Source organism: Myiozetetes cayanensis, unplaced genomic scaffold, assembly GCF_022539395.1.
Source record: "Myiozetetes cayanensis isolate MyiCay16 unplaced genomic scaffold, myiCay2020 scf31, whole genome shotgun sequence".
Taxonomy (NCBI): Eukaryota; Metazoa; Chordata; class Aves; order Passeriformes; family Tyrannidae; genus Myiozetetes; species Myiozetetes cayanensis.
This window is the reverse complement of record NW_026087533.1, coordinates 2,668,170-2,687,747: the sequence shown is the minus strand read 5'-3', so window position 1 is coordinate 2,687,747 and position 19,578 is coordinate 2,668,170. Positions and strand designations below refer to the sequence as shown.

Genomic DNA, 19,578 nt, shown 5'->3' with positions numbered 1-19,578 from the left:
TCTGTAAAGTTCTTTTTTCACTCCCCAGAGTTAGAAGAAGGCTCTTGTTCCCTTGGGGAGAGTGGGTGCTGGGTTCTGACCCGTGCTCTGACCCGTGCTCTGACCCACTCTGCCATGTTCTGACCCACTCTGCCATGTTCTGACCCACTCTGACCCACTCTGCCGTGCTCTGGGACACTCTGACCCGTGCTGTGACCCTGTGACACGCTCTGATCTGGGCTCTGCCCCCTCCTCTCCTGGCTGTCCCACAGGTCCTGGCACAGGCGATCAAGGCGGCCAAGGAGCAGCACCCGGACATGTCGGTGACCAAAGTGGTCGTGCACCAGGAGACTGAGATTGCAGAGGAGTAGCCAGGCTGTGTGAGTACAGACACCACCCACAAAGGGAGGGGTGGGGGCTGCTCCCCTCCCAGGGCAGGGGGATGGATCTCTGGGCACACAAAGTTTGGATAAATACGGTCAAAGTGGCACTAAAATGATTATTGTTCTCTGCTGAGGCTGTTCCTGGCAGATCAGGTGAGGCTGATGAAGGAGGCACAAATACAGACTAATCCTGCTGGGGAAATGAGCCAGAATTGGTTAAAAGCTGCACAGCTCCTGCCATGAGGCTGCTTTGCCTTCCCAAACACCTCTGAGGCACCAGCAGCACATGGAGCTGTTGGGGACACATGGACTCTCCCTGTGTCAGTGCCAGGGAACCCCTCAGCTGGACCCCAGTTTGCCTGGAAAGATCCCTTTTTGATGAGTTTAGGGAAGAGCTGCTTGAGGAATCCTGGAGCTCTGCCTGTGCCTCAGTGCTGGAAAGTCCATCCTACCCCACTCTGATGGTGATCAAAGAATCCTGGAGTGGTTTGGGTTGGAAAACACTTTAAAGCTCATCCAGTCCCAACCCCCTGCCATGGGCAGGGACCCCTTCCACTACCTGAGGTTGTTCCACTCACCTGTTCTCCATCATCTGCTTTTGGGAAGCAGGTTCCTCTCTGCCCCAGGAAGCTGCTGTTGGCTGCTGTGACTTACCCTGTCCCTCTGTCCCTAGGAAACGTTCCTGCCAGCCACAACACCAGGAAAAAGAAACCCAGCAAAACTACCAAGAAACTACCTGGAGCACAAAGACCTCGGATTTCAGACTTGACACTCAGAGACATTCATATCACTTATTAGGAGTTGCGCTTTGACATTTTATTGGGATTTTTCCAGACTCCACTGGATCCTATTGGATATAGGGTTTTGTTTTGTTGTTGAGTTGTTTTGGTTTTTTTTTTTAATTTTATTTTATTTTATATATCTATCGTGACAGAAATCTGCCATTATTTCTAACTGTACTGAACATTTTTTACAGGTTTTCCAATTTTGCATTCCCTCTCATGCAGAGACCCCCCTCCCTCCTCCAAAAAAACCTCACAGGGCTCCAGGGCTCCCCTGTTTTAACCTCCCATTCCCTCCTCCTCGTCCGGGATAACGGAGCTAAAGCCGCCCCCACGCAGGATCCGCACTTGCCTTCACAAAGCCGTGGGTCCTCCTGCCAGGAGGGGCAGTTTTAAAAGAGCCACCAGACTCCAGTTTCGTGCAGCAATTCCGATTTTTGCCTCTGGGTTACTCTCATAGCTCTGGGGAGCTGCAGCCCCCACTCCCCACCCTCCCCTCAGGGCTGCCCCCCGAGCTCCCTCCCCTCCTCCCCGTTGGGATCCAGCCCCCGGTGTGTGATCACAAGTAGGGTTGTTGGTTTTTTTTTTTTTGTGGTGTAGCCTCTGCACACATCTGAATAGCTGACTAGATTTAAGGAACACTGGAAGTTGCTTCGAGTATCTCTATACTGTGAATTTTAGAGCTTTAAAAGAGGACTGTGGTAGCAGCTCGCCCTCCTCCCGTGTGTCTCTGCCGAGTGCTCCCCGCCCTGTTTGTGTTTTCTAGATGCCATTAAATTAAAAAAGAAGAAAAAGCCCTTAGAAGTGTGTGTTTAAGGTGTTTGGACTCGGGATGCTATTAAGGTAGGCTTGTGCAGCGTTCACAGGAACTGAGTTTTTTCAGTGTCATAGTTTTTCACTTGTTTGTGTTCATGATTTTTCAATTAGGGAGGGTTGTTTTGTTTTTTTTTTTACTCCCCTCTCAGTGCTATTTAAAGCTGAACACGTTACCCACCTCCCAGGGCGTGTGTCCTTCTATCATTTAATTTAAACTCCTTTAGACAATCCTTCCTAGGCCTGTAAGCTGTAGTTGGAGAGGCTGAACAAGGAATTTTAGGAGGTGTCAGGTGTTGCTGGTCCTGATAGAGCCAAACCACATGGGAAGTGCTGACATTCCCTTTTCCACGCTGGCCTGGGGGTCTGGATTTGGCTTCATGACCCCTTTGCTGGAATGAAATACCAGGCTGGGTGTCTGCAGCTTTAGGCTGAGCTTAGAGACCCCCAGGATGATCTCCAGCGTGGAAAGGGGTGACCCAAAAACGTGATTCCAGGGGCTGGATGTGCTTCCCTCCCCTGCACCAGGGGCTGAGCTCCCACTGCTGCTCTCTGTGGGAATATTCTAATCATGCCTGGGTTTGTCCTTCCAGCATTTAAATTCAAAAAGCAGAAAAAAAGAAATTAAACCAACCAAGCTTTGTAAAGAGTCTGCAGACACTTGTGAACACTTTGGTCCACTTTGAGGTTGTGATTTATTTTTTTTGTTTTATGTATAAATATATATATATAGATAGTGTGTGGCACATTGGTAGCTGAGGGCAGGGAGTGCTCTGCTGCTCCTCAGACGACTATGGGATGAAAATGGCAATAAAGAAAAAGCTCTCTCCAGTTTCAAATTTGAATAATGCGTTTCAGAAGTCACTGGATTTAGCTCAGGCTGCAACGACTCGCTGTTGAGCTGCAAACAGCCTTGGAACTGCACCGGGGCTGCTGCAGCTTCTCAGATTCAGGTGCAATTTTAATTAAGTTGTCAGTATTGATTGGAGACTCTGCTGGAGCTGCTGGATTTTGGCTTTCCTAGAGCCTTGCTGGCCCCTGCTCAGCCTCCAGCCTTTCCCATGCCAGCAGCTGCTTCTGGGCTGCTCTGGGTGCAGGGACCCCTCCTGGGATGCTCTGCCTTCCACAGGGCATCCTGCTCTGGGAATTTAGGGAGTCCTGGGCTCCACAGCTGTAGTGTAGAGATGAAGTCTTCCTCTATCTGTCTGAACAGCCCCTTCCTTCCTTCTTCTGCCACACAGACCATGGAGCAGGTCTGTGTCCCCGCTGTCCTCAGCTTAGTTGGGTAACGCTTGCCTTAAACACACCCTCATGCTGAGCACCCTCTGGCACTGTCCTTTTTCTGGGAATTTAGCTTTTTTTCCTGCTCACCTGCAGCAGCCACCTGAGGAGTGGATGGGTAGTGGCTGAGAGGGTTTCTGGCCTTGACCAGGCAGAGCCAGTGTGATAATAAATTAATTTTGTCCATAGCACTTAAAGGCACTTGGCTGCCACGAGAATTGAGGGGAACGTGGTCCCTGGGTGTTCTTCCCTTGGGGTGTCCTGCGCCCTGAGCACAATGAGTGGGACAAAACACCCTGAGCAGGGGATTTCTGGGGGTGAGAAACCTGCTGGCAGGAGAGGTGGTTCCTTCCCGTGGCTGCAGATGTCCATTTTTAAAGGGCTCGTATTTTACTTTCCCCCTGGATTTTGGGTGGCTGTTTCCAGGCTGTTTCCACTTCTCCACTTCCCCCTGCTGAGTTTTTTGCTTCTCCTTGAGTATTTTAAACAAGTCATGGCCTCGTCTGCCCTTTGCCATCACCTGCTGTCTGACCCCGGGGGGTTTCCCACTGAGCCTCTCCCGCCGACACGAGCAGCGCCCGAGCCCAGGAGCAGCAGGCTGGGAGGAAGATAAAAGTTAAGAGCAGAAGAAGCTTCTTCCACCCTCATCCAGGGCTGTGGTGGGGCTGCCCACACCCCTTCCACCTCCAGTGGGATTTAAGATCCCTGGCTCTGAGCGGGGCTGTGTCAGCTCGAGGGACAAACCGGCTAAGTAAGGTCTATTTATATGAATGTTCCCAGCTCTTCCCACTCCACAAATTCACCCAGAGACTGTCTTGATTGTATAATATACATTATATGGAAGCTATTTATATATGAATGAATGTTTTTATAGAAAGGAAGGCAAGGAGCTCCTGTTCTCCTCCATTAAACTGGAACGGTGGCTCCGGTTGCCCGATAGCAATCCCTGACCAACAGAGATGTGTTAGCAAAGGACTGACTGATTTCTGGTTTTAATAAACTGTGGTTTGCTGATTTTTCCTAAGTGTACAATTACCTTAAGAGGTGGTAGTGTCCCAGCCTTAGAGGTGCAACTTGTAAAAAAAAAAAAAAAAAAAAAAAAAGTAAAAATAAATAAAATAATTTAGTTGAGAAGATGAAGGAGCTTTGTAAAATTTTTTTAAGGCAATTGTGAATTGTCTAGGGTAGGCATTTACACTCTTCTTTATAAAAATAGGAACTTTTAAAGTTGGCAAATCTTTCTAGATCAACTAGTGATGGGAGCTGTTATTTTGGATTTTCATAGTGAATCAAAGGGAAAGTTGCTGTAGCGTTTAGACAGACCTAAGTGTTCAGTATTGCTTCTTGTATTGAATTTTTCAATAAATTTTCAAACAAAACTCTCTCCGTGGCCCTGAAGCCTTTTTTTCCTTCTTCTCACCCTCCTCCACATCTTTCTCCCCAGCCTGACTTCATGGTAATTTGGTTTTTCCAGCCTAAACCAGACCCACTGCCCCCCAGACACAGCCGTGGCAGTGCCAGAGCTCTCCCAGCCCCATGCCAGGCTCCACTACCAGCATTTTCCTGGGCTCTGGGTGCCTTCAGACCCTTCAAACAGCTCCCAGTGGGGCCACCTGCAAGACCAAAGCCCCCCCAAAAATGGCCAGAAGGGATTCCCAGAGTTTTCCCTCAAGCAGCATCACTTGATATAAAACCTCCCTTTTGAGATCCAGAATCCACCCAGGTGAGGTTTGTGCTCAGCAGCTGCTGCCCAGCCCCAAGGGAACATACCTGAAGTGGAGCAGGGGGGAAATGTCCCATCCATCTATTTTTTCTTGGTCCCATTCTTTTTTTTTTTTTTTTTCTGGCTGCAGCAGCTTTAGGAGGGCCAGGAACACGGAGCAGAAAGCTGACAGGGCATCTTGGCCACCAGCCTGGCGGAGAATAAAAGCCAGCTGGCCCACTTAGGGCTGCTGGAGACTGGGAACTGGCTGGGAGGAGCAGCCCTGGGGGCAGGGGTAGATCTGGGGCTGCTGTGGTACCACCCCCGTGCCTCAGTGTCCCCAGGAGGCAGAAAAGGAAGTGGGACACACTAAAAGTACCACGAATTCCCATCTCTCCAGACACAGCCATCACCTCTCCCACCCTGCCCAGGGCCTCTTTGCTTCCAAGTATTAAATGTGAATGTGCTGTAAAGCCAAAATTACAAAGGAGACCCAGAAACCGACCCTGGAGAGCTGGGAATCTGCCACCAACTGGAGCTGCTTTCCCGTAACGTGTCAGGGTCGTGATTTGCTCCCGTAATTTACTCCCATAATTTACTCCCAGCTCTGCAGCAGAGCTGAGTGTGTCACATTAACTCCCTGGGCCAGCACAGGCTGTGTGTGCACAGGCTCCTGCCCTGTCCAACCCCATCAGGGTCATGCCAAAACCAGCCCTGTCCCTTGGAGCTGGGGCTTGTGGAGCTCCCAGTGCCCTCAGACAATGCCCTGGCGTGATGTGACAGCCAGGCACGGACCACAGCCCCCAAACCAGCGTGTCTGGGGTGAAACAACCAAGAAATGGCTTCATCCCTCTGCTCAGCTGCACTTTGGGGTGTCACTCTCTTGCTCAGAAGGAGGCATCAGCTGTGTCCCCACTTGAGCATCACCCAGGGAGCAGCTCCGAGCTGGTCCCAGTCCGTCCCACAGCTCCCATGGCAATGTGGGGGGAGTGTCCTGGCAGAAACACCATCATCAGCCCTGGGACCCTCGTGGTGAGGGGACACCGGGCTAACAATGGTCCCCAAGGGGCTCCCAGCCCGTCCCTGTCACAGACACACTGCGGAGACATCGGTGGGACCTGCCCCCACATGGCCCATCCACCCAAGACACGACACTTTGCTGGGCAAGAGTGTCCCCAGCTCATTTTCCCCGGTGAACAAGCACAGGGACAGCAAACACCCACCACGACCCTTCACTCAGCCACCAAGCCCTGGGGCCGTCAACCAGGAGACCACCACACCTGGAAAGGCTTTTCCTTACAGCTCCCCCATTCCAGCCCCCTTGGGTGGGTGTCCCAAGCCCAGGGTTACCCCCCTGACAGCCAGAGCAGGGTCTGTGTGTGTGTGTGGTAACTTTGCTGTGGCGTTTTGCCTGGCTACAAGCAAGGGAAAACATTAGACAAACAAACACCATGGCAATGCAGATGCAAATAAATAAAACCCCAAAGCCCTTGTCCCGGCCCCGCAGGAGGCAGCAGCAGCTCCCCCACAGCTCCCAGGGGGCCCAGTCCCAGCTCATGGGTGGCCTCGCTCCAGCTCCAGCTCCCAGATCCCACACCAAAGGCAATGATTCCTTCTTGGAGGTCCCATCCTTTGGGAAGGAGCCACAAAAGTTGTTTCCCTTCATCACCATCCCCGGTCCTTCCTCGTGTCTCCATCCCAGAGGAGCGGCCGTCACACCGGGAGGAGAAAGTTCCCATTCAAACTCCAGTTTGTTCCAGCCCTGGGCTATTTTTGGGTCGTTCCTCCCGTTTCAGGGGCTCAGCAGCTACTTGTGTTCCCAGGGGGTCAGTGCAGTGCCCTCAGGTCGGGGCTGCTCTCAGAGCTTCAGGGGGAATTGCAGCAGTGGGGTGACTCCATCACTTCCAGCCGGGAGAGCCCAGGAGGATTCAGGGTCTGGGATAAACAGGGTGGAAAGGGAGGAATTACATTTGCAACGGGCCAGGTAGGACATGCTGAGCTCAGCCCTGGGCTCCTTTGCTGAGGAAACTGAGGGAAAAGTCAGAGCCAGAGATAGGGACTGACCTCCCATCCCACAGCCTTGGGTTCACTCCTGCTCCATCCCAACCCCTCCCAGGAAAGCATCACTGCAGGACACCTGCAAGTCTGGGGGCATCCCTTCCTTTGCCTTTCCCTTTCCTTTCCTTCCCCCTTTTTGCCTCCAGTGGTTCCAAACGGACTCCAAGCCAAAGCCCTGGAGATTTGGGCTCCAGGTCCTGCCATGTAATGACTGATAGCACCAGGGGAACTCTGGCTGTGGAGCTCAGCTCACCCTATCCCACTTGGATGAGCCCCAGGGGGATCATCCCACACTGCTCAGCCCATTTCTGCAGCAGGAGAAACGTGCATAAATAAAAAAAAAAAATATATAAATTTAAGCAATTGCCCCCAAACCCACCCCAGCTCCAGCCCCATCCCGGCTCCCTCGGATACTGAGAAGCGCCAGGATGGCTGCCCTGGGCTCAGTGCTGGCTCATTAAAGCAGAGAGGAGCTTTGTATCACCATTATTGCCTTATGTTTGTTTTTTTTAAATAAAGCAACAAAAAGCATCACCCTGTGTACTCTGCCAAAAGGTCCCGGGGGTTTTTCAGCTCCCCACACCCACCAGGGTCATCTTTAAGCAGCGTCACCCCGCACAGGTCACAGTGTCCCCGACACTTCCCAACACCTCGGCAGATTTACGGCCGCGATCACTCCCCCTCAAAATAACGCGGCAGCCTCGGCGTTCCCTGGCGGCACTGCAAGTGCAGAGCCAGGAACAGGGCCCCCCCCTTCCCACAGACCTTAAATCTTAAGGAAGGACTCCTCGGCCAAGCAGACTCCTGGCTGTGACCCCGAGAGGAGGAGGAGGGAGGGAGGAAGAGCTGCAAACCAGCCCCAGGGCTGAGCATCTTCAGGTGTGGGGTGGGAGCTGATCGTCCCCGGCTGTGGCTGATTTAGGGTGCCCGTGGCTGTTGGGCTCCAAGGTTTGGGTCTGGATCCTTTGCTATTTGGAGCTGATTGTTTTTTGGCACGGCCTTTGTCTCTCCATACCCCCTTTCTGCCCCTTTGCAGGATGTTTCTTGGGCTGGCACCGACCCTGCCCTGTTGGAGCTGAGCAGCCCTTGGCCCCAGCTCCTTGTAGAGCTCTTTGGGAGACTTGGAGGGTGTTAATAACCCCCCTGCAACCTGCACCCCCTCCCCGGGGGATGGAGGTGTCCCAGCAGCAAATCTGGAGCCCCAGCAGCACTACTGGGGTGTCTCTGGGCATGGGAGATGCTCTTACAGCTCTCAGTGGGGTCTGCACTCCTCCAGGGCATCTGTCCCACACACAGCCTAGGGCAGTGGTTTCCCCCAAAGCCATTTTCCACATTTTATCCCATAGCCACGCCCCAGCCCTTTGAGGTGGGGGGTAACTGCAATCAGTGGGGTCTCTGGCCTGTCCAGTGTCCATCCTCTGGCCCAAGGGACCCCGGAATCAGTCCTGTCCAGGCTGGATGTTTGGGACAACCCCACGATTTTCCTTGCTGGTGTTTCTGGTAAAATCCCTCTTCTGTTGGCAGGAATCTCCTCCTGGAGTGGGCACTTCCTGGGATGGGATATTCCAGTGGGTGAGAACAGCTGGATATTTAATCCACAGTGTATCCATCCTGTTCCTGGGCAGGACAGACCACCCAGCATTGCCCCTCACAGGCTGCACGGTGAGAGATCTCCAGGGTTTCCAGGATGGGTTCACTTCCCACCTCTGCAGCAGAGCAGGCTCAGCCAAGGGATCCATCCAAGGGGGATATTTCTACTTTCTCTTTTAACTTTTTTCTAACCCATCCCCATCCCTGCCCAGTTTATTCCCAGCACGCTGTGGGGACAACATCCACAGCATCAATCCTCTGAATCCAGCGCTGTTAAAATCCCACAGATCCTCTGGAAACGGTGTCCACAGCCGGAGCTGAAGGGGAGGGATGCATAGATGATGCTCTCCCTGGAGAAGGCACGGGTCATCTCACCCTGCCAGATTAATTAATCAAGCAGCTTTGCATTCTGAAACAATCCCAACGTGGCTCAGAAGTGCCTCCCTGGAGGACGCTGCTGAGCTGGGCAGGAGGAGGACGGGGCAGGAGGAGGACGCTGGAGTGGGCACGTGGTCCAGGCAGGTTCCCCTGTGATCCAGCCACTTCCCACAGTCAGGCTGAGCCCCAGCCAAAAAATGAAGGGGAAAAAATGAAAACAAAACCCCCCAGTAGCTCCTGGTGCAGCTCCTTGTGGTGCTTCAGGCTCCAATTTCTTGCTGCTGGTTCCCAACTCATGGCCCAGGGCCCGGCCTGAGCTCTGGCTGCAGCTGGTTGAGCCCAAATAAAAAGTTATTTTCGGACAAAAACAACCTCCTGGCCCTCCCCCTGGGATGCTGCTCCGGGGCAGACCCCGCCGGTGACTTTTTCTTGTTGCTGTTTATTGCTCTGAACCGGTGCCTAAATAATGTTGAGATTAAGCAGCCAAATAAATAGCTGAGCTGTGGGCTGGTATCGCTCCCAGCGAATCCTTCGGGATGCAACCGGCCCCAAACCGCAGCCTCCGGCTCCATCTCCATCCCCTGCACAGGGGGAGCTGGTTCTGACCTCTTTGTGAGGGAAGCAGAGGAAGCTCTGCCTTGCAAAGCAGGAAAAAAAAACCCACTGTGGGGGGTTGCTTTTTGAGAAAAGATGGGGTTTTGCCAGAAAAGGCAATTCCCCCACCGCTCTGCCGGGATGTTTTGGTCTGGAGAAGGATGTTGACTCTGAAGCTTGCAAGGTCTGATGCTCTGTGCTCACTTCAGGCCAGGGAGAGGCAGAAGGAGAGACAGGAATAAAAAACCCCAAACATTTCATGCAGATAAAACATGTTTCAGTCATCCAGAGCTGGAGGGAGCAGCGGAGGATGGGATGAACCCTCTGCTCCCACCTCTCTGGCCTCGTCCTGCGCAGCTCCCGTTCTGTATCCAAAGGGCAACAAATACCATGACAGCATCAAACCTGATCTAGCAAAACCAGCACTGACACTCACCCACCTCCCTGCCCCTTCACATCCCTCCTCCTGCATCCTTCATCCCACCAAAAGCCAGCACCAATAAACCTGGATCCACAGGCAGGCTCTGGGAATTGCCGCACTCCGGGTGGGCAGCAGTGCCTCGCTCGCCGCCTGCAGCTCCCTGGGCATCGCTTTTGCTTCCCTCCTCTCCAAAAAAACACCCCAAATCTTGAGCCTATTACCTCATCCTGCAAACATTCAGCAGCTGGTTATGGAGCACCCTTTCTCCAGCACAGCCTGGGTGGGGGCACAAGGTCTTGGGGACCCTCTGGACTGGCTGCTGCTGGCGCTGCCCACCCCGAGCATCCCTTGGGAACAGGAGGAGGCGAGGCAGGACCACGTGGCATCCAGGTAATATTTAATAGCCCTGTCGGGCTTACGTGCTCTGGGCAAGCAAATTTTCTGGTGGGTCGAGACTGGACAAGGGGCCACCACCCCCCAGAACATCCCCCCACCCCAACCCCACTGAAATAAAGTGCTGCAGGGGCTGGTGAGGCTTCACCTGCCCCCACATCCCCATCCCACAGTTTGTTGCGCCTCAAAGTGGGGGCTCCTCCAGAAAAGCCACCAGGAGGGAGGGTTTGTAAGGCCAAGGGCATCCACTGGGAAGGACATCCCACCCCAGGCGAGTCCTCCCCCTGGAGCAGCGCGTCAGGACCTTCCTCTTGGCATCTGCTTAAAAACAAACCCCTCCTGGATAGGGGGTCTCGGGGCCGCTGGTGGATTCAGGTGGTCAGGATGAGGGACAGTGATGTCAGGGTCCCCAGGGACGTCACACCTGCGTGCCCTGCTCCGTGCCCACCACCCAGGAGCTGGGCCGGGGCTCTGCCCGGCTCGGGGGCTCGCTGGGCTCCAGCAGCCGGTCCGAGGACTCGCCAGTGCTTTCCAGTTTGGCGTAGCCCACCAGGCTGACGTGGTCCAGGCGGGGCCAGCTCCGGTTCTTACGGTCCTTCATGGGGGCCACCAGCAGCACCCCTGGCCGGCCGAGGTCCAGGGATTTGGAGTGTCCCGGGGCGTGGAGCTGCGCATCGGGGCCGAGATCTGCTGCCACCAGCTCCGCACCAGGGCACCCACCATCCATGTCGATGACGGTGTGACCACCACCACCACCACCACCACCACCGCCACGGCCATCCTGGCCACAGGGCGTGACGCTGTCACCGATGGAGAGTGGGGCTCGGGAGGGCCGTGGTGTTTCAGGGGGATGCTCAGCAGGGCCCACCCTCCCGCCAGCCCCCCGCGCTGCCGCGTCCAGCAGGCAGTTGTTGAGCTTGATGACGGGCAGTGCCAGGGCACCCATGGCCGAGCAGAGCAGGGACTCAGCCCCAGCATGGCAGGGCAGGCCGAGGTTGGCCTCGGCGGAGGCGCCGGAGCGGAGGCTGTGCAGGGAGGCCGCGGGGGACCCCGCTGGGTGCCGCAGGAACTCGGCCATGGCCTGGAGCCGGTTGGGGCCGTAGCAGTCGGACCACTTGCTGCCAGGGCCGGGCTGGCAGGACAGGTCCACCTGGTAACAGCCCTCCACGCACTCAGCGTTGGCCTTGGGGCCATCCCCGTGGTGGCAGTGCCCGTCCTCGGGGCCGGCGCCCTCGGGGAGCCCCCCGGCCATGCCGTAGAGCCCCTTCTGCATGAGCCGGCGCGTCTCCATGTCCCTGTTCTCGTACAGCATCGTGTTGGCGCAGATGAAGATGAAGAGCCCGATGCCCATGATGACGGGGCCGATCAGCTTCAGCTTCTCGCTGTGGGGCCCGTGGCGGGCGGCCGCCACCTCCCTCCTCGTGTCCCCGGCCACGCTGGCGTTGCCCACGCTGGCCCCGGCGCCGCCGTGCCCCCGGTGGGGCCAGTAGCCCACCACGGCGATGGTCATGCCCACCAGCACCACCGAGATGCCCACCATGACGAAGGCTCCGGCCGGGGAGCGCATGCGGAGCTGCCCCTTCACCGGGCTCTCGGGGGGGGATTTGCGCCGCAGGCGGCGGCCCCGGCGCCGGGAGGGCACGGGGGGCACTGGGGCCTTGGGCACCCCCGACTCCGGCTCCCGCAGGGGCCCGTTGGTCTCCGTGCTCTCCACAGTCATCGCCTCGTCCGGCTGGGCCGCTCTTCCTGCGGGGTGGGAGGAGGAGAAGGTGAGGGGGTGTCACTGGGTGGGGTGGTGGGGTCCATGTGCCTGGAATGGTGGGAGTGTGGGGATGGCGGGAGCATGAGGAACACGGGGACACTGGGAATGTGAGGGTGCTGGGAGCACGAGTGGGCACAGGGACAGAGGGAGCGTGGGAACCACAGGGACACTGTGAGCGTGGGGGTACTGGGGACATGGAATGGCACTGGGAGCGTGGGGAGCATGGGAACACCAGGAGCACAGGGATGCCAGAAACATGGGAAGTATGGGGATGCCGGGAATTTGGGGGCCACTGAGACACTGGGAGCATAGGGATGGCAGGAACACGGGGAACACAGGGATACCACGAGCAGGGGATGCCAGGAGCACAAGGGACACTGAGCCTGCACGTTACAGCCCTCCCATGTCAGGGAGCAGCAGCTTTGCTGTGCCCCCTTGCTCCCCATTTTCCTCAAGTCAGTTCTCTCTCCCCGCTCAGGAGCTGTGAAGGGCTGAGGAGCCCCCTCTGATGGTGCTCCCAAAGCCCCCAGACTCATCCCTCTAAAACCCTGGGCTGTGCAGAGAGCCCACTGTGCCACATCCCAAACCATCGCTGGCATCGGGGCCCAAGTGACCTGTCCTGGGTCACCCAGTCCTGAAACACCTGCAGAAGGTGCCACCACCCAATTTCCCTCGACAGGGGTGAGGGAAGGGGCTGTTTGTTCCTCCCCTGGGGACACTGAGGCCCATGGAAACCCAAAGGTCTGACACAGACACACCCGGAGCCCTCCCTGGTCATGCCCCACTTGTGATCCAAGCACGACCTAAAATCCTAAACCAACATTACATCAGCCCCGAGCCACTCATCAGACCACAGCACCCACCAACCCAGCACACACAGCTAATTTAAGCCCAAAGAGGTGTTTTTCCAAATTTACTGCTGTCTCCTATTTCCCCTGACCAGCTCAGTGCAGCCCCGGGGTCCTGCCCTTGCACACACCAACACAAAGCTCCACATCCAGGGATTTACAGGGATTTACAGTGTTTCATTTTATCCAGCACCTTTATTTCCTAGAGGAGCAAAAAGGTGTGGAAGCTGCTGCCCAAAGCAGCTGGTGCCCAGCCCAGCAGGAAGTGTCAGCTGGGCACGGGACAAGCACTGCCCCACCACACTGGGAAGCCAAAAGCACGCCTTGAACACGTCCCAGACCAAAACCATCTTTAAAAAACCATAAATAACCTCCTGGTGACAGGAATCCGTGTCACTCACGCTGAGAGCCCAGCCGTGGCTGGCACTGGGGCTGGGGCAGGACGGAGCATCCCAGCCCGATCCCGCGTCTCCTGGCACCGCCACAGCACGGGAATGCTGCCCTTGGGAACATCCCAAAGAGAGCTGCAGGGTGGCCCCCAGCCAAGGGATGCTGTGGCAGGGGGCTTGTCCCACCACTGCACCTCCAAAATGACAAGAAAAGCGTTGGGACAACTCCCAGCCGTGGATATTCAGTGATTAAAACCCAGGCACTAAACCCAAGGAGAACCCCCGGGAGGAAGGGGGTGACCCCTCCAATTTTACTCCCCGAGATGAATGAAGTGCTGAGAGTCGGTGATCAGCATCCAAACAGCAGAAAAATAAGATATTACATCCCAACTCCCCCCCCCCTGCCCCAAGTCTTAATCATCTTAAGGTGTTATTAGCATCAGAGGGAAGGAATTAAAGATATGAGTTTCAGGATGACAGCGTGTTCCTGGCACGAGGCTGTCAAGCTGTGACAACTTGAATAAGGGAGATTTAAAGGGGGGAAAAAAAAATAAGTAAAATAAAATCCCAAACAAACCAGTCCAAACCCCAGGCCACTGCTGAGGGGAGTGTTAAGCCTTTCTGGGAAACAAGCTGATAATCCCACATGGCAAAAGGGGAAACACAATAAACCTAAAGCAACGTTCACTCTGAGTGGAAAAATGAGGTTTTAAATATTTTGGTATTAAAGGGAAACAACTGGGCATTGAACACATCCCAAGACTGTGGTTTTTTTGCCTCCAAATGCCCTGATTTAGGTTATGTCCCAGCTTTCTCTGATGGCCACCTTGGCTTTAACCTCTCTTAATATTATAGCAAACCTTTTAAATGCCTTGCTGGCTACTTAGGGATTAAAAAGAGAAAGAGCCCCTAAATCACAAGAGCAGAACAAAGGCTTCTTGCCACTGACTGGGGGGAGAACATGAACCCCTCCAGGGCTCATGACCCCAAAGTCACACTGAACACACAACAGCCACCTCCTGTTTTGGGCCTGAGCCTCAGATGTGCCTCTTTAACCCTAAATCTGCTGATATCTCCTCTAACACTTTCCCCCAAGCCCCTGTGGAGCCAGGGCCAGTGTCCACAGGGACCATAAGCATCCCCTGGGGACCACAAGCACCCCCCAGGTCCCATCCTGGGCAGCACTTTGGGTCCAGGTGATGTTCACCTGGGCTGCTCTTCCCACACTTTTGCCCTGGATGCAGCCTGGGGTTCAACTCAGGGATCTGGGATGTCAAAAAATGGGTGCAGGAGGATGAGAGGTGCTCTCATCCCACCCACCCCACACCCACAGGGTCCAGACTCACACTGGGGCTGAAACAACCCCCTTCCCACCTCCTTCTCCTTTTCCCTGGGCACAGGGGGTGTAGGAGAGGAGGCACAGACAAATCCTGATGATCTGCCTTCAGGCAGGGAATCCCTTCTCCCCCTCCACAGCCTCTGGCCACTATTCCTGCCCGGAATGCCTGTCCCTTATCTCCCTGCTGCTGCCTTCTGAACTTGGAGCATTTCCTTGCTCATTGCTGGGGCTGGTTGTTCCCAGAGTTCAAAACCATTATTTTTATTAATAGAATCCCCAAGGTTATATAAGCCCTTTCCAAAAAGAAAAATAGAAAAAAAAAAAAAAGAAAAGAAATACAAAACCCAGCGCTGCCATCCCCTCCTGCACCCTGCAGCATTCCTGGGAATGCACTGGGAGCAGCAGCATCACACACAGCTTGGAGTGCAGGAATGGGGGTCCTGGGGGTGCTGCCAGGGCAGGGGGACAGGCAGGTGTTCCCATCCACCTCCCCCCAGCCCACAGGGAGTTCGCTGGGACCAGCCTCGAGGTTTTGATTGCCGGTGGAGAGGAACGCCGGTGTGGAATTGTAAATGCCATCCAGAGTGGGATGAGCGCTGCTCTGCTGCCAGGTTAAGCTCCCAATCCCCGCAATAAGCCTGGCATTAAAATAAACCCAAATATTTCTGTAATCCCCCCCAGCACGAAGGCACTTCGGTGGCTCCACCCTCCCACCCCAATCCTCTCCCACCGCCTTCGCAGACTGACGCTCCTAAAATTTGACACTAAATCCCAACACATCTGACAGCAGTGGAGCTGGATGGAGGTGATGTGGAATTTGGGAAGGGTCCCCCTTGCAGGTGTCCCAGGAATGCTCTGCCCCTGCCCCAACCACGCTGCCAGCTTGAATTTGCATCATGCCAGGCTCCCAGAAATCACATTTTGCCTCAAAGTCTCCCTCTGGACGAGGGGTGAGGGGCAGTGCTGGTGCCTGGTGGTGCCATCCTGGTGCTGTGCCACAGGAGGTGCCACCCAGCTCGGTGATGGGCTGGAGAGCTGCAAAAATGCCTCCTGGAAAAGGGCCAAGGGCAGGAAGCTCTGAGGGCCTTCCCCTTGCAGGTCTATCCTCCTTGCCAGTTATCCTTCCAGGAGCTTTCTATTTTCCTTGGCTCACACCTGGGAAGGGCTTTGGGGAGGAACAGCCTCCGCCACACAGCAGGGATTTAACACCCAGGGAGAACATTCCCATTGCTGTCCTGCCCTGCTCCAGGCTATGATCCCACCCTGCACCCAGGATCCCATCCTGTGGGTCATCTGCAGGATGTAAGAACCTCTGCCCTGGATGTCAACAAACACCCAACAAATGCCCAACCAACAGATAAGCACCTCTTTTCCCCCTCTTCTTCTCCTAAAATATTGTGACTTTAAAGCCTCTCTCCTGATTTTGGGAATAAACTGATTTTGAAATCACACAGCAAAGCCCTCAGAGGGTCCAAAGGCCATCCCCAAAGCAGCGAGCACAGCACAGCCCCCTCCACCTCCTCCAAGCCCCAGGGAGCCCATGGGGGCTGAGCTCCCCCAAATCGCCCTTTGGCAGAGGGAAAAGGGACCCAGGCAGCCAAGACCTTCTGGGTCCAAGGCTGTCTGCCGAGCTGCTGGAGCCTCCCCCTGCTCCCCCACCCACCTGGAAGGTGGGGAGAATGGGAATGACAGTCTGCACCGAGATGTGGAGCTTAAAAATAACTCCCTTTCAGCCCAACCTCCAACGCCGCCCCCGGCACGGGGCAGGAGGGACCAGGGGAGCAGCACCCAGGCACCAGCTCCCTCCCCATCCCACCCCTGTGCTCATTCCCGAGGGATAAAACCTCCCTGTGTGACCCCATCACCAGTGTGTTCCCAAAGTGGTGACAAAACCTGTCTCTCCAGCTCCAGCTTTAGCTGGGGACACCCCTTAATCAATCATAATGAAGTTCCCTCATGGAAGCTTCCACATAAACCCAGAAACGTTAATTATCAGGGCGTGGGAAGGATTATCCCCCTTCCCAGCGGGAATCACCTTCTGGTCCTGGGCTGGGGGGCCTCACACCTGGTTTTCCCTGGGGTTGTGGCAGATTTTCACCTTTGCTGCAGCACAGAAGAGTCCAGGTGAGATGACCCCAGGGTCCCAAACATCCCCCTGTTCCTCTCTCCACAGCAGTTTTCCTCTTGGTTTTCCCAGGTGAAGGATGGGATAGAGGAAGTGTTAACACACACAACCATCCCCACCAAGCACCTGCTGATGGAGGCATCACCTCCACACCTGGCCAGGCTGTGGAGAAGCATCATGCCAGCTTCCCATCTTCAGGTCACACGTCCCAGACACAGCCAGGAGCCACCAGGGCCACCACTGTCACTCGGAATACGATCCCGGACAAGCAGCTACAGGGAAAGGGGTGCTGGGGTGGTTTGGGGTCACACAGGTCTGTCCCTCTGCTTTCCACCCCTGGGCTCCCCAGGTGAGAAGGTCCCGATGGGCAAAGGGGATGAGAGGAGTGAGAGCCACCAGTGCCACCAGCAGCTCCACCTCCATTCACCTTGACTTCTCCAAAGTCCTCCCTGCTCTCAAAAAACGGGGCCACGCTCTAAACTCTTCTCCTACCCCTCAGGCAAAGAAAGTGCGTGGAAACATCCCACTGATTACTAATTACCAGAGCCTGCCTTACCCAGATTTGCTCTGCTAATTAGACTAATCTCTCCGGCTGGGAAATGAGCCGCAGTCACCCGTGGAGAGGAGCTCACGCAACTTGCACGATGCTTAACTCGTGTCAGACCCCTGCGATGGGATCGGGATCGCAATTCCCGGCCGTTCTGATGGGCCATTGTTTAAGGAGACAATGGAAACGCCGCAGATTTGGTGTTTCTTCCCCCAAGCCCATGCCGAAATCAGGACATCTGCATTGCTCAACTTTTTTTTTTTTGATAGGAACCAGATGCAAATAATTAATAAATCCAAATTCAAGATAATGCAGGCATCTAAATTTAAACGGAGAGCGGATTTCTAATGGCAGCTCTTTGCTCGCTTGGAGGAGGGGGAGGAGTGGGGGGCTCAGGGGGATTTCCTGGGAGAATTCCTGCCTCTGGGAAGCAGTGCAGGATGGCTGGGCACCCAGCACCTTGCAAATCCTCACGGCCAAGAGAAAAGCAAAGAGAGAAAAAAAATCTGTAGGCTGGGATTTCCAGGGAATTAGGACCAAACTCTTCCTGAATTTGGCACCTTCCCTGCTGCTCCTTTGAAAAATCCCTGCCAGCGTGGAGGGAGGGAGGGATGGAGTCCAGGGGGTTGCCAAGTCCTCCTTGCTCCCAAGGACGGCCCAAGTTACCCAGCGGGTACAGACACACAGATCCTACCTCCTCCCGTCCCACGGACCCACATCCCACTCGGCCTGCAAGCAATGGAATTCCCAGTTGTATTCCCAGCTGGCATCACTCTTGCCTCCAGCTTTTTAAATGCCCCATCTCCCCCACCCTCTACCCTGCAAAAGTCACATCTCCCTGATTTCATGAACAAGGATCCAAACCCGCCTTGGAGGTGAGAGGGAGCCGTGGGTCCTGCTGTGGTCGTTCCCCCCTCCACATCACAAAGCTGAGCCCCCTGTGCCCACAGGCCCTCCCCATCCCAAATTCCAGGAGCTACCGGGATAATTTCCACCCACATCTCCTCTCTCCAGTGTCTACATTAAACCCTCCATGGGGATGAGCTGCGGGGCCTCTCCTCACCCCAACCCTCCAGCAGGAGCCTCGGGAAGTGCACAGAGCGCTGCGATTTGGGGAGTTGTGCCCCACTCCCGGGTTTTGGCTGTGTGAGGGGTGTGTGCCCATGTGTGGGCTCGCACACGAGTGTGTGTGTGCACATCTGTGCACACCTGGCTGTGCGTGTGTGCGTGTGTCCGGGTGTCCCTGTGTTGTGTGGGGTTGTGTCTCGTGTGTGGTCCATGGTCCTGGTCTGTCCATGGGTGCTGGGTGTCTGTGGGTGCCCGGTACCCCTGGATGCCCAGGGTCCATCTGTGGGTGCCTGGTGTCTGTTCATGGGTGCTGGGTGCTCCTGGACTCCTGGTGCCCACAGGTCCTCGGTGTCTGTCTGTGGGTGCCCGGTGCCAGCTGGGTGCCCGTGGATGCCCGTGAATGCCCAGATCGCCCCTGGGTGCCCAGGGCCTGTCTGTGGGTACCCGGGGCCAGTGGGGTGCTGTGTGCCCTCCCTGTCCGTGGGTTCTGGGTGTCCCCACGTGCCCGGCTCCCACGAATGCCCATACGCATTCCCGGTGCCCGCGGATGCTCCGTGTCCGTGGGCGCTCCGTGTCCGCGGGTGCCCGGCGCGCATCCCGCCCGGGCTGTGTGTGCCGGGGGTGCTGTGGATGCGCACGGCCGGCGCCGCGTGTCCACATCCATATCCCTGTCCTTTCCCCTGCCCCCGCGGGTCCCCCCGGGCCGCCCCGCCCGTCCCCCGCTGTCCCCGCACTCACCGGCGGCCGCCGCTCCGAGCCGGGGCCGGGGCCGGTGCCCCGGGGGCTGCGGGCGCTGGGCTCCGCCGCCGCGGCCGGGGCCATGGAGCGGCGGGAGGCGGTGGGATCCCGATTCCCGGTTCCCCGCTCGCCGCCGCCGGGACGTCTGTGCTCGGGGCGGGGGGGGAGCGGGTTCCGCCCGGCCCCGGGTCCCGCCCCGGCCCCGCGGGGGGCGGAGCGCGGCGGCTCCGGGCGGGGGGGACACGGACGGGACGGGACCCCCCCGTGCCCCACCCGGTGCGGGCTCCGGAGGGGCTCGGGAGCCGCTTGCCGGCCGTGGGAAAGTTGCGATCGCCGCGAGGGACCGGTGGGATTCGGGATTTTCCCGGCTCCGAGCGGGGCCGGGAGC

General features: G+C 56.2%; 2 protein-coding genes across 24 annotated transcripts in view; one reads left to right on the top strand and one right to left on the bottom strand.

The window, feature by feature from the left end:
• Nucleotides 1–19,578, top strand: part of EPB41 (erythrocyte membrane protein band 4.1) — a 777,038-nt gene that overhangs the window by 86,898 nt on the left and 670,562 nt on the right. For 21 of the 23 annotated variants that reach the window (XM_050326160.1, XM_050326134.1, XM_050326154.1 and 18 more), the window contains 2 exons: nucleotides 252–359; nucleotides 1,036–4,617. In XM_050326160.1, coding sequence (XP_050182117.1) covers nucleotides 252–350 — 99 coding nt within the window. In that variant the 3' untranslated portion in view covers nucleotides 351–359; nucleotides 1,036–4,617. Of the gene's footprint in view, nucleotides 1–251; nucleotides 360–1,035; nucleotides 4,618–19,578 lie in introns of those variants that run through there. The other 2 variants (XR_007630137.1, XR_007630138.1) reach the window with 1 other exon arrangement.
• Nucleotides 10,492–19,330, bottom strand: TMEM200B (transmembrane protein 200B). The gene is made up of 2 exons (XM_050326210.1): nucleotides 19,191–19,330; nucleotides 10,492–12,120 (listed from the first exon to the last, which is right to left on the bottom strand). The coding sequence occupies exon 2, from the start codon at nucleotides 12,092–12,094 to the stop codon at nucleotides 10,793–10,795; it is 1,302 nt and encodes a 433-aa protein (XP_050182167.1). The 5' UTR covers nucleotides 12,095–12,120; nucleotides 19,191–19,330; the 3' UTR covers nucleotides 10,492–10,792.

Excerpts from the sequence above, each read along its gene's own strand:
- TMEM200B (XM_050326210.1), bottom strand. The coding sequence starts at position 12,094 with ATGACTGTGGAGAGCACGGAGACCAACGGGCCCCTGCGGGAGCCGGAG.